General features: G+C 44.4%; 1 protein-coding gene across 2 annotated transcripts in view; it reads right to left on the reverse strand.

Annotated features, from left to right (window-relative positions):
* The window catches only part of LOC146060048 (complement decay-accelerating factor-like), a 113845-nt gene that overhangs the window by 54165 nt on the left and 45615 nt on the right, over positions 1-14065 (reverse strand). For both annotated transcript variants that reach the window (XM_083172847.1, XM_083172846.1), the window contains exons 2-5: positions 11080-11169; positions 2519-2704; positions 819-1004; positions 625-721 (exon numbers count right to left, since the gene is read on the reverse strand). In XM_083172847.1, coding sequence (XP_083028973.1) covers positions 625-721; positions 819-1004; positions 2519-2704; positions 11080-11158 — 548 coding nt within the window. In that variant the 5' untranslated portion in view covers positions 11159-11169. The remainder of the gene's footprint in view (positions 1-624; positions 722-818; positions 1005-2518; positions 2705-11079; positions 11170-14065) is intronic.

A 14065-nucleotide genomic window follows, 5' to 3' on the forward strand; every position in this document is an offset into this window, starting at 1 on the left:
GAATACAAATTGGTGTATTTTTGGCATAGTAAATGCCAAAAATATGAATAAGCCTACAAAAATCGTATTTTACTATACAAATATGATTTTTTTAGGTGTATTAGCCTTAGTAAATTTGCCCCTTGGTCTTTATTTTTGTAGCAGGTGAACAGCATACCAGTTAATCAGCACAGCAAGAACTGTTGCAGCATTGTACAAGCCCTTCAGAAAGCTCCAGTGGTTCCTACCATAGTCCACACCTCGGCCTATGGGGATGCAGTTAAAATCCCGGTGGTCGGGATCCCGGCGTTCAAAATCCCGACGCCGGAATCCCGACCGCCGAAATCCCGACACATTCTCCCTCCGTGGGTGTCCACGACACCCCTGGAGGGAGAATAAATTAGTGTGCCGAGCGTAGCGAGGCACCGGGCCCGCTGCGTGGCGAGCGCAGCAAGCCCACAAGGGGGGGCGATCCACGTCCCCCCCTTGTCGGCATTTCGGCTGTCGGGATTCCGGCGTCGTGATTCTGAACGCCGGGATCCCGACCGCCGGGATTCAGTACTGAATCCGGCCTATGACTTGGGCAATTATTCCACCATCAAGAGCATCCAGAAATATAGCAAAGCGCAAATAACCAAAACTCACCCTTCATTACATTTAAAGATAACTCGAGACCCAAAGAAAAAGTCTGTAGCTTCTATTTCTCCATTTAATATCTCCCCAGGACTCCCACACGATTTACCTGCCAGCAACAAAACAAACAAGCAAAACAGTTAGTAATACAAATATCAGCTACTATACCTACTGTAGATGTTGTGATGGCAAAATCATGTACTTACGCGTGCAGAACTCGTCTGGCTGAGACCATGTATAGTTGGATGAGCATGTTATTGAAGCTCGTGTGAAAGGTACTCGTTTATAACCAGGATGACATTTATATGACACTACTGTACCAGGAAGGAAAATGTCCTTGTCAAGGTCATCAGACATTGCAAACGGGAGTCTATTAGGAAGATCGCAGGCTCCTAATAAAACAAAACGGATCTGATTATATTATGTCAAAACTTTATCATTCTGGCATTCAAGAAAGGCTATCTTACAATCTACAGCATGAGCCTACGCTTCATGGAAAACTGTAAAAGGTATAGGTAGCGGTATAAATGGTAGACAATGTCTAAGTTGACAGTCACTAGGTCGACCACTGGTCGCCATGCTTTGGGCACACTATTATATTCCTGCTCTATGTGCACTTGTATAGTAAAGAATGAAAAACACTTTTTTTTCCTTTTTTTTAAAAGGTGAAAAACTCATGCCAACCTTATTCATGTCGACTATTTCTATGTCAACCATAAGCTTGTGTGGACGTTTTTTGTCAATGTTGACCTTGCTTATGTAGACCAGGTTTTCAAGTTACTCTGTTCAAAGCCAATAATGTCAGCAAGTTGACAGGCAAACAAAGAAAGTAGGTCTACAAAGGGCTATAGCTGTGACTGGCTACCAAGGATTTCTGTCCAGTCCTACTGCCATTACGGTTATATACAATAATGGTAAACTACCTCAAATTTTGCCAAATTACTCATCTCACGCCCCTTACTTGTAATAGTATTCCGCCACATAACAAACCATTGAATTGGCACAAACATTAACAACATGCACTCACTGCTGCTTGCCATAAAATAAGTCCTGACGGCCTCAGAGTCCCCAAAGCAACAAACCATTAGATTCCATATATCACAAACTCCACCACTTGCCCCCACTAACTGACTAATGCACATTCTAATATAGCTTACCTGCACAACCTGTGTCTACGCAAGCACAAGGCAGTGTATACTTTGAACTATATTGCTGCTCTGGTTGTATGAGCTGTGTGCGTGCAGAAAAGGTCACATAATCAAGAAGCCAGATCCTCTGGTAACATTAGTGTTGTGTCATCTCCCCTTTAGTTAACATGGGATCAGAGGAAATTAGAGAACCATGGGACATACCATGTAAGCCAAGATGGCAGGAGGAAGAGCAAGGTGCAGAACTTGGGACCAAAAGTGTATACTCATGGGCTCGCTTCTCTGATTGATGGTGACATCAATAGTATAACTACTAGACCACTGTCCCTGCTCTTCCCCCTTTTGTCGCAAGTTAAATGTATGTCTCATAGGTCATATGGTCTGATGATGTCAGAACCTACATTCATTGATGAGGGTATAGCCACTAGCATAACATTAAAGGGATACTGTATGTATCAAACCTTAGAGGCTTTGGAGCATTTGACCATAGCAACCAAACAGATGCTAACTAATATGTATATAGCAGTGACAGAACTGATTGCTATGGGAAACGTCCCCACTTTACTTATCTAAGGTTTAACGCATCTACTTCCATAAAGTCTTATTCTTTGATCTATAAGAAAGTCAGAGAAGGACCCAAAGCTGTGGACCACAGGTAAAGACTTCGCTGGCCATTGGCCACCAGTTACTCACCACTGGTGTATATGGTAACAGGTAGGAGAGGACCTATGCATTTTTTGATTAAGAGTTACACTTACTAGCACAGAACACAGGGATTACAGTCCATGTGTTGTCATCTTGGCATGTAATAGTTTTGCTTTTTCCAGGGAGGTCATAATACCCAGAGCTACGATCACATGAATAATAAACAGCTTGTCCTGGTACACCAAATGTTTCATTATTTGCCTTAGTATTTTCTATTACAGGAGGTGGACCACAGATACCTGCAGATAAATAAAGTTACAGTTAAGGAATCGTGCAAGTTTATAACAGATTAATCAAGTAAGTTCAATACTTCTCTTTTTGTTTTGTTTTTAAAGTAAAGTTTGCAGGCAACATCTTCAAGCATTGCTACACTGCATACACGAACACTAGGGAGAATTCAATTGTGCCACAAAGCAGCTAAACCTCTTTAATGTTGCCATCTGGGCATTGCCAGCTTTGCCACTTTGGGCTCATCTGTGGTCCCTGAAAGCTGTTTTATTGCTGTGGGGAGTTGAAGCCCTGGGCTTTTATTATTTATTTTTCCATATTTTATTTAAATCTTTTCTATTTAAATTTTTTCATAATTTTCACTTTCACTCTTTTCCCCTCTGTTTTTCAACCTTATTCCCTGCTCCACTTTCAACGCTCAACATCACCATACTCATGATTGGCTGGTGCGTTATATCACTTTACCACTTTGGTGGTTATTCTGGTTGATACAGTCAACCTAACCCTGCCTTGCAAATGGTGGTACACTGGCCCACCATTCGCAAGGCACATTCCTTCGCACTGGCTGCGAATGGATGTTTTACATAAGCATCAAATGATGTGGAACGTGCAACGCATATGTAAGGGTGCTCTGAGGTACCCTTACATATGCGTGCATGTTCAGAATGAAGTGGGTGGGCAGCTGACATCCAGTGATGTCAGCTGGCCGCCCCCGGCGCCCATGTAACGGCCCAATTAGCATGAGAATGGCCATAAAACGCTGGGCATTCACATATGCTAATGGGGCCACCCCTCTCTGCCCCCCACCTGCTGTCCTTTGCAGTGGGTGCAAGCACCCTGTGTATGCACTAGGGATGTGCACCGCCCACTTTTCGCGTTTTGAGTTCTGATTACCTTCAGGTTTTGGATTCTAATGGTTTTGCCAAAACACCCCCTAAACTTTTTGGAATTTTGGGTTCTGATTTTTTTTTTAAAAAGCATAAAACACTGCTAAAATCGCAGAATTTGGGTTTTTTTTTGCACCTCCTATTATTGACCTCAATAACATTCATTTCCACTCATTTCCAGTCTATTCTGAACACCTCACATTATTTTTTTTAGTGCAAAATATTGCACCGAGGTAGCTGGATAACTATGCTAAGCCACACAAGTGTGCATCACAAACACGTGGCTCATCTAGGAGTGGCACTGCAGCGGCAGACAGGATGGCATTTTCAAAAACTAGGCCCCAAAAAGACCGCTATCTGGCTTGATTGTGTTTACGATGTGTAGCCGAGGAGCAGTGGGCGTTTCGTGCAGCACTGAGTTGTTCTGCGAGTGTGTATCTGTTTTTGTCAGTTTAATACCCAATAAGACCCCTATTTGGCTGGATCATGTTTACCAACAGCTGAGGAGCAGTGGGCGATTTGTGCTGCAATGCAATAGCTGCACTGCGGAGCTGCAGAGGAGTTGAACCTTCTGACCAGATATAACCTGCGTTGACCAGCCGAGGAGCAGTGGGCAATTCATGCAGCATCGCAACAGCTGCACTGAAAGATATAACCTGGCGACGACCAGCCAAGGAGCAGTGGGCAATTCTTATCTTCTATTTGAACTGTATCTATTCGACTTAATATATGTTTATGAATAACTGCCACATATGAAGAATACTGTATACTTGTGGTCCACACTAAAGTTGATATATTTCTGCATCACCCCCTCTAGATGCGCCCCTCTGCTGTCAGGATTCCTGCTGTAACAAGCAGGAGTCCTGTGAACTAAGCAACCGATGACTTCTCCGTGTTCACGGAGCTTAGAAAACCGGAAGTGCGGCGCAGTGGAACGCAGATTGCGTTCCACAGGCCGGAAATGATGCAGCGGACAGCCGAACCCGGAAGTAGTCAGCGGTGCGGGCGGAGGAAGAAGGTGAACGCTCGTCACCGCTGACTGCTTCACCTGGATTACTTGCTATAAATAGAAGGATTTACAACTAGCCACCTACACAGCCTTGAGAAAGACCCTCATCTCTCTGGGTCGAAACGCGTTTGCGGAGTTTTGGTGGCATTCGGATTTCCAGACCAGGAGGACTGAAGGACTGTTACCGTGCATCTTACGTTCACAGACCGATTACCCGGGCACTGGACTGGTGAATATTAATCTATATGTTTGAAATGACTAACCACCAGTTCTGATACCACCTCTGGTAATTAGTACCTTTTGCACCCTGCATTCTGGAAACCATTGTTTTTAAAGTGTGTTGTTCTGTGCTTTTTATGTATGTAATAAAAATTGGCTTCACTATTATAAGCGTTTCTTCTCTTCACATACATTGGATTGCTCTACCACATGGGGGATTCTGAATTGGTTGAATATGAAGATCTAATGGAACATCTTGTGTGTTAAAAGGAAGTATTTTTTGCTTTATATATCACCTTGGTATCACCTTATGCATTGCTAAATACTTCATTCACCCCAGGCGCCATTAAAAAGTTATATACCTGGTGTTTACAAATTCATGCATCTTGAATATTAATGATTCTCAGCAGTCGGGTTGCTAAGCTCTGTGATTATTACCACTTGAGCACAAACAGTTGTATGTGATTAAAGACGAGTCCACTTATCTCACATATAAATGACTCTCAGCAGTGGGATTAATTAATTGTGATGCAAGATGGAACTGTCCTTGGACACTCCCACCCACCCGTATGTTGTGGAAATAGGACATGCACACTTTAACAAACCAAACATTTCAGCGACAGGGCCTACAAAACTGTGGCTGAAATGATTGGTTTGTTTGGGCCCCCACACAAAAAAACCAATTCATATCTCCCTGTATAAACTGGCTCTACAGAGACAAGATGTCATTGTCACTCATCATCCTCCTCCTCTGATTCCTCGCCCCCTTCAGTGTGTACTTCCTCATCCTCACAGATTATGAATTCGTCCCCGCTGGACTCCACAATCACAGGTCTTGTTATAATCTCTGGAGGCAATTCCTGGTTTTCATTGAATAAGTGATAATTCATTTTTATAAACATCACGCTCACTGACCAGGTTCCCCGCTGCACTAAAAACTCTTTCGGAGTACACACTGGAGGGGGGACAACTCAGGTAAAATAGAGCCAGTTTGTACAGGGGCTTCCAAACTGCCTTTTTTTCCTGCCAGTACAGGTAAGGACTGTCTGAAAAGTCTACTTGGATGCTGTCACCAAAGTAATCCTCCGCCATTTTTTCAATGGTGACAGCAGACATGTCAGCAATCGTTGGCAGGTCCTTTAGTCTAGACCAGATGTCCAAACTCTCTCCTGCCTGCCCTTCATCCCCGCCGGCGGGTTGTGTGGGAAATCACAGCTGTTTCCTCGCAGCCAAAGGTGTGGGAGAAAATGATGGAGCTGTGGTCATGTCACGGTCCCCTTCAGATGACAATCTCCTGACCAGCAGGTCTTTGCACCTTTGTAGACTTGTGTCCGTCGGAAACAGAGACAATATACGCTTTAAACCGAGGATCGGGCTTGGTGGCCAGAATGTATTCCTCTGACAGAGACTGACCACCCTCGTATTCTGGCAAAGCGTATGGAGGGCTTCATCCACAAGAGCTACATGCTTTGTGGAATCGCAACACTTTAGCTCCTCCTTCACTTTCTCCAGCTGCTTCTGCAACAGCCTGATCAGGGGAATCACCTCCATCCTCTGCAGCATATAGAGGGTGGAGTTCCAGCACGTCACCACCTCTTGTTTAAGCTGATGGCAGAGCAGGTTGTGGAGTTTTTGCTGCCACTCCAGCATTCGGCCGGCAGTAGCAGAATGCCGAAAGTGTCTGCAGATTTTGCGGGCCACCGCAAGCATCTCCTGCACGCTCTTGCCACTTCTGATGAAATGCTGGACCACCAAATTTATTGTGTGGGCAAAACATGGCATGTGCCGAAAATTGCCCATGCGTAATGCCCGCACAATGTTACTGCTGTTGTCTGACACCACAAATCCCCAGGAGAGTCTAAGGGGGTAAGAAACTGGGAGATGATTTCCGTCAGTTGTCCAGGAGGTTGTCGGTGTGCCTCTTCCTGAAACCGGTGATACACAGCGTAGCCTGCCTTGGAAGGTGCTGCTGCTGCTGCAGAAGGTGATACATATACCCAGTGGGCTGTCACAGTCATATAGTCCTTAGTTTTTCCTGATCCACATGTCCACATGTCCGTAGTTAAGTGGACAGTGGGTACCACCGCATTTTTCAGGGCACTGAGGACAGTTTTTCTGACGTCTCTGTACATCCCAGGCATCGCCTGCCTAGTGAAGTGGAATCTAGACCGAATTTGGTACCAGGGACACAATATCTCCATCAACCGTCTAAATCCCACTCCACTGATGGTGGACACCAGACGCACCTCTAACACCAACATAGCTGTCAAAGCCGCAGTTATCCGCTTTGCCATAGGATGACTGCTGTCGTATTTCGTCCTGATGGCAAATGACTGATGGATGGTCAATTGCTTAGTGAAGACGTAGCGGTCTTATGGCTTCCCCTCTGGGATGATGACCGACTCCCAGCAGCAACAGCAGCAGAGGCAGTAGTAGGTGTAGCACTGCAGGATCCTCCGGAGAAATCCCGGATAGAAGAGGAGTCAGTCATGCTGGTGACATGGCGTGGAGGACTCCCCACCGATCCGGATCGAGGAGGAAGTTGGTGGTGTGCTTTTTATGCGCTTGGCTCCAACAGGAGGACCAATGGATTTAGGTGCTAGCCACAGTTCCTGAACTAAATACTGATTTATGAAGGGTCTTCAGGTGACATATAAGGGAGGATGTCCCTAGGTGGGCAAGATCCTTACCCCTGCTTATTGGAGTTTTACATAAGCTACATATGGAAATACATTTTTGTCCGGATTTGAATAAAAAAACCGAATAGATGGATTTATTGGTCCTCTGCCCAGGCATGAGGATGGGCTTTTTCATCCCATGGACAACAACTGTTTCCCCCCTGGTGCTTTATTTAAGCAAACCACCTCAGCATCCTCCTCGTCAACTTTCTTCTCAGCGCCAGTGACATCAATATTCTCCTCTCGGTCTACAACAGTGACACCTTCATTATCTAAATCAGGAACTGCACTGTGGGTGATCCTTCCAGCATATGCAGAGGGAGTGCTGAAAATGGTGGAAGGAGCCACCTCTTCTCGTACAGCGATGGGAAGGTCAGGCATCGCAACCACCAACACCCTTGGACTCTCCTTGGGGGTTTGTGATAACATGTCTTCTTTAGTAGGCAGAGATGTGTATAAGGGGTCTGGTAATTCCCCTTCTGGGAAACAGCTGCAGTGCAGAGTAAATAACAATCAGCGCTCAAAATCTTTTCCAGTATTGGTTGAGCTCCCTAACCTACCTAACCTAACAAAGCTCAGCACAGTCACAGACTCCTAACCCTCACAGTGACAAATGTCACTGGATTCTCGCGGTTTATATAGAGGTCCGGATCTCGCAAGAATCCGGCGCCGGGCAATGACGTTTTGCCCACGCACCCGGATCCGAGTCAGGCAGGAAGCTCCGAGTACCGCTCGGATCCGGGCTCGGATTCCTGACATTTGTGCGGGCTCAGATCTGGGAAATCCGAGCCCGCACATCTCTAGTATGCACATGCGGAGAAATGCGCATGCGCAGTAACAAAACATCGCTCCCTGTGCGAACGAATGCCCTTTGCGAACGGACCCGAATAAAGTCCATTATCTTTACACACGTTAAAATAACTAAAAAAAAACAGCAATCACAGCCAATAGGCTAAAATGAAGATTTTCTAAACTGCTAAAGTAAATTGTTATAATATTGTTTGGAAATAATTCTCATTAAAATGTCAATCACAAAATGAGGGTGACCGTAATGAATGATCATGATAGCAATGGAATCTGGGAATAGTTTCTGTTGGAGTTATAGGGGGGGTATTCCTTTTGTAGAGCGAATTAGATTCGCCCTATTCGATTTCTGTGCTGATTTTTCACTTGAGCAAAAAAATCTGGCATTAAAGTAAACTGCATGGATCGGCAAATTTGCCACGAAGCCACATGTTTTGACAAATTTGCTACTGTTTATTCCCATGTCGATTTGCCTCCCAAAAAAGGTGAAACGGCATGGGTGAAAATGTAATATTAAAATTATTGAATACGCTTCAAATCAGTGTTGTCTTTTTTGCCATTTTTATTGAATACCCCCATATGGCACCCTGCAAAATTCAGAATGCAGAAGAAATGTAGTTGGGAAGCTGGTTCCTTTGTATTAAATGTCCTTAGCAGTCAAAGTCGGCACTAGTAACGATGGATGCGATTGCTGGTATTAATGGAAATATTCACCATGTTTTTCAAGATGCTATTCATAAAGTGAACATCATACAGAAGTAGGTGAAAACTCTCCTCAGAGTGACAGTTGTTACAAGGAAATTCTGCATCAGTTACTATAATACCGTGGTCATATACTGTATACTGGACAATTAACTATCTTTGTGATTATTTTCATCTGAAGAGGACTCTGGGTGAACTACTATACATTTGAGATTAATAGGGGGGTCTGATTAATTTCAAATATTTGCAGTATCGAATCATTTTCCTTTTTTTCTATACTTGTTATTGTTCATGAGCATTTTTTTTTATTGTATGTATATATAGATGATTTTTAGGAGATCAGTCATTAGTGATTTTTATTACCTGAACTCTACAGGCATGCCTTCTGCAGTGTTTTGTTTATTATAAGTCCTTTGGACCACCTGCACAAACAGCCAGATGCCCACATATAATTTTAGTTCAACAGTATCGCCCATCAGCTTTGATACTCAGCCATTGCAAAAGATCTGAGAATGGCATTATTCATTGGCCTATCAGGGGTAGATACCTTCCAACAGGCTCGCGATATAGCATCCCTTTGCTCAAACAGCCTATATACAGTATCACCTAGTGCAGGGGAAAATCCCCCAAAAATAGACAGGTGGAAGGCACCAAGAAGGTTTTCGAAAATAGGTATATTTGCAAGCGTCAAAGGCACAAGCACTCCCAGAATAAAGGGTGGTCTTCCTACAAGGGACGTGACCTCACATGATATGCCATCCTCACCAGCCACACCCCCTCTGGTTTGTCACACAGGGTGACAATGGTGCATATACATTGGGTTTTGCCAGTTCCTATATCACTGTACCTACCCGTGCCGGCCCTTTCACCTGCTGGACTGCAGCAATTGGCAGCGTGGTGACGGTGCTTGCTTGTAAAAAAAAAAAAGGCAGAAAACGACAAGAGGATTTGGCACTGGCCTAGTGTGTACCCAGCATGTGCCCCCAATCTGCACTCAACATCATCACACAAAAAAAAAAGAAATTCACAAAAATGCTACTTATTAAAATGCATTTGTCAAGATAATATGAAACAAATGCCCTTATTCTGGTTCATTCGCAAAGGCAAATTCCTTCTCAAATGGACAAAACCATGTGCACTGCAGGTGGGGCAGATGTAACATGTGTAGAGATAATTAGATTTGGGTGGGGTTTTACTTCAACGTGAGATCTATATTACAGTGTAAGAATAAAGCAGCCAGTGTTTACCCTGCACAGAATCAAAATGACTCACCCAAATCTACATCTATCAGCACATGTTACATCTGCCCCACCTGCAGTGCAGGGGGGGGGGGGGGCAGATGTAACATGTGCAGAGAGAATAAGATTTGGGTGAGTTATTTTGTTTCTGTGCAGGGTAAATACTGTCTGCTTTATTTCAGGGTTGCCGACTTTATTATTCTCCTCTCCGGGAGAAGCCCAGACAGGAGAGTTTCAGCAGCCGCTCAGGTGGCGGGGCTTAAGCGTGACATCACTAAGCCCCGCCCCATGATGTTAAACCAGCGAATTCACGGATCTCCGTGGATGGGGCGGAGCTAAAATTACGCGATTGTGTAATTTTAGCTCCGCCCCCTCGTCTGAGACCCGAGGATTGCTTAATGCCGCAATCCGGGGGACAGCGGGGGTCCCACCTGAATCCGGGAGGGGTGCCCACCCTTCCGGCGGGCCGGGAGGTGGACCCGATTTCCGGGAGACTCCCGGAAATTCCGGGAGGGTCGGCAACCCTGCTTTATTTTTACACTGCAATATAGATCTCAGTTTGAAGTAAAACCCCACCCAAATCTAATTCCCTCTGCACAAGTTACATCTGCCCCCCTGCAGTGCACATGGTTTTGTCCATCTGAAAAGGATTTTGTCAGAAAGAGTGAATTAGAATAAGGTCCATGGTTATGTCCATTTAAGAAGGAATTTGCCTGTGCAAGTGAACCAGAATAAGGGTCAAAGTCCATACAGCAACAACTTTAATTCTTTAAAATGGTCCGGTTACGTATAAAAGTGAAAATTAGGACATAAATAGCAGCAGCAAAACATGTGGGAAACAGAACTTACCTGAAGCACCAGTGATGAGTAGTATGAAGTATAGGAATGTCATACAGGGTATGGTAATGGTATATGATGCTGGGGACATTATGATGAACCCTAGAAAGGGGAAAAACAAAGTTAAAGTCTGACTGAACCAACCTTTACATAATTTTATTGGACCAGTGGTTCCCAAACACGATACTCAAGTCATACCAACAGTCCAGGTTTTAGGCTATCCATGCTTAGGCATACTTTGGGGACTGCAACCTGTAGTTATTACAAAGTGAAGATATTCTTGCCTGCACTGTCTATTTGGTCTTGCATTGCTATCATCCACTGTGTACACACCGGGCGAGTCTGCCTAACCTTCTAGGCGATTTTGATGATGTAGTCAAAATCAACTGGAAGAATTGCCCCGTGTGTATGTGGCTTAGGATAAACTGTGGTTTCAAAGCCAATACTGCTCAATTTGACACACATTGCAGCATGTGTCAAGGCCAAAGTAGAAAGACGGTCATATATCACTTTCATTGGCCTAGGAATATCATTATCTTAAAACTGATTAAAAGACTCCAGTCACAATGGAACATAGTAAAAGCCCTGGTTAATTATGCCTGATTTGCAATTTGACTTTTTTACTGTAGGTAACCTCTTTTTTTATGAAAATATTTGTGTGTTCTGTGCTGGTTCTAAAAATACAGGGGAAAAATTGCACCAAATTTGGGGCCAGAGTGAATTGCAGTTTTGGAAATCCTCGCTTAACTGCTACCCAGGATAGGAAAAGGCCGCCCTGCAGGCCCAGGTCTTGTCTCACGCTGTGCCCGCCAAATTCTGAGGACACAATGCTAAAGCGCTACACAGTAAAGCGCTCGCACTCACATCACCGGCTGCCACTGGATTGTGCACCATAGCTGCGTTGTTGCGTGTCCTTGCAATGGTCCGTTGACTGGTCCTAGTTCCAAAAATATTTGGGGGATGGGGGGGAATCAGGGTCCTCCTTAGTTTTTTAAACAGCACCAGGCTACACTAATCCGTATGGTAATGCCACAGCCAGGGACAGGTGTATACCCAGTACCCTATGGATTTCTAATGGAGAAGTTGACTGAAGGACTACGGGGGATGTAGTTAAGTATGTCTAAGTGTGTATGTAGGTATGCAAATGTGCATGTATGTTTAATAAAGCTTCACTTTCAAGGTGTGTATGTATTGGGTTTATTGTAATATCTGCTTTACAGGTGGAACTACAGGTATCAGTGGGCCGTATGATTGTATTCATGGTTCTCCAAATAGAATAGACTAGAATAGAATCAACTTTACTGGCCATGTATGCTTGCGCACACTAGGAATCTTTTGTGGATTACAGTGCAGCATCAAGCAGGGATGAAAAGGGGGGAGGGGGGGGGGGGGTACCACAATGTGGGGTGGCATGCTGGACCTGTAATTTCACAGGTGAAACAATATTAACTCTTTCTTTTTAAACTTAATGGCTATGAACCGCCAAGGGGTGGTGGACATAACGTAGCACTTGGCTTCAGCCCTGGCCCTTGGGTGCCAAGGAAGTAGAGGGGATTTTTGAAGGGTTCCCACTTCCCCAGGGTCCCTGGCCAGGGTTGACTAATTGGTGAGGGTTAATGCTATGGCTGCAGGGACCAATATAAATGTGCCCCCAGCTGTGGAGCATGGCACTGGTATAAAACAATGCAGGGGATCTTAACAACTCCACACACCCCTCCCCCCCCCGCCACCCCATTTTTGGAAGCAGGACCGTTCTAAGAGCCCGATTCTGGTTCTTACAATTTTTCCCCTGTGTTTTTAGAACCAGCATCGGCTCAAAGAGCATGTGGCTAGTTATACTTAGGAGGAGGGACCCCACACAGGTTTCATTTTTTTATTTTTAACCTAACACTTTTAGATCTGTACATGCGTCTCCATACACGCCAGCCAAAGGTTGTTTTATTAGAAAAGTTCATGTTCTGTGTTATAGTGGTGCCAATGGAACACCTGCCAAGTTTGGCCGATGGTATTGATTCGTGTATATGTATTCTACAGTCATTTTCATATTTAAACAAACAATGAAGTTGGGTAGAGATGGTGGAGGGGAAGCCCAAAGCATATTTTTGCACCTGGGCTCACAATTCAAAACAAGAAATTTACACACAAGCAATGCCACAATTGCATATAACACATGAAGCTCTCTTTACTTAGAGATATGCCCTCATACACTTTTGCTGTAGTCACACACCTCTTGGCAAAGGACTCAGAAGAAATTTTTATCATGGACATTTTTGCCAACTAGAATGCACGAGGAGGCCGTGCTGATTAATAAGACACATGACACTTGTATATCTGTTTGCAAATATGTTCACAAAGGGGGTTATTCTAATTCAATTGGTCCCCCATGCGAACGTGCGGGGGACCGATTGCATTAGAATAACCCCCCTTGTTTGCGACTGCGCATCCGCATAGTTTTTTATACGCATGTGCAGCCACTGTGTGCGCTCGCACACAAAAGTACAGGGCGCTCCGGGGAATTTGCTTATGTGAACACCCAGCGTTTCATGGGCGTTCATATAAGAATGCTGTGCATTCCCATGGTTATTCTCCAATGATGCAGTAGCTTATGTCCATAGAGGGTTTCGGGGGGGGGGGGGGGGGGGCATTTGGAGGACTCACAATGTAAAGTTCTAATCTGCGCTTGGGGCATCCTGGTCTCGTTGCGTTATGACTAAGCCAAAACAGAGGTGCAAAAACAGAGGTGTAACCTTAGAAGAGTTTTATGCGGCCTGGCGGCTCATTAATACCAGCCATTTTTCCTGTGCTTTTCAGAAGGGGTTTACCTGATGTCCTGTGCTTTTCAGAAGGGGTTTACCTGATGTGCTGTGCTTTTTACTGACTTACCATAATAAAATGGCTCATTTAAAACATTTTAAATCATAAAATTTGTAGCTGTGAGCAAAAATTATATTATTTTAACCTTTAATATTTCTTACAAGTTTTTTTTAACTCTCCCAGT

The sequence above is a fragment of the Crinia signifera genome, chromosome 2 (genome assembly GCF_055691185.1).
Source record: "Crinia signifera chromosome 2, ASM5569118v1, whole genome shotgun sequence".
Taxonomy (NCBI): Eukaryota; Metazoa; Chordata; class Amphibia; order Anura; family Myobatrachidae; genus Crinia; species Crinia signifera.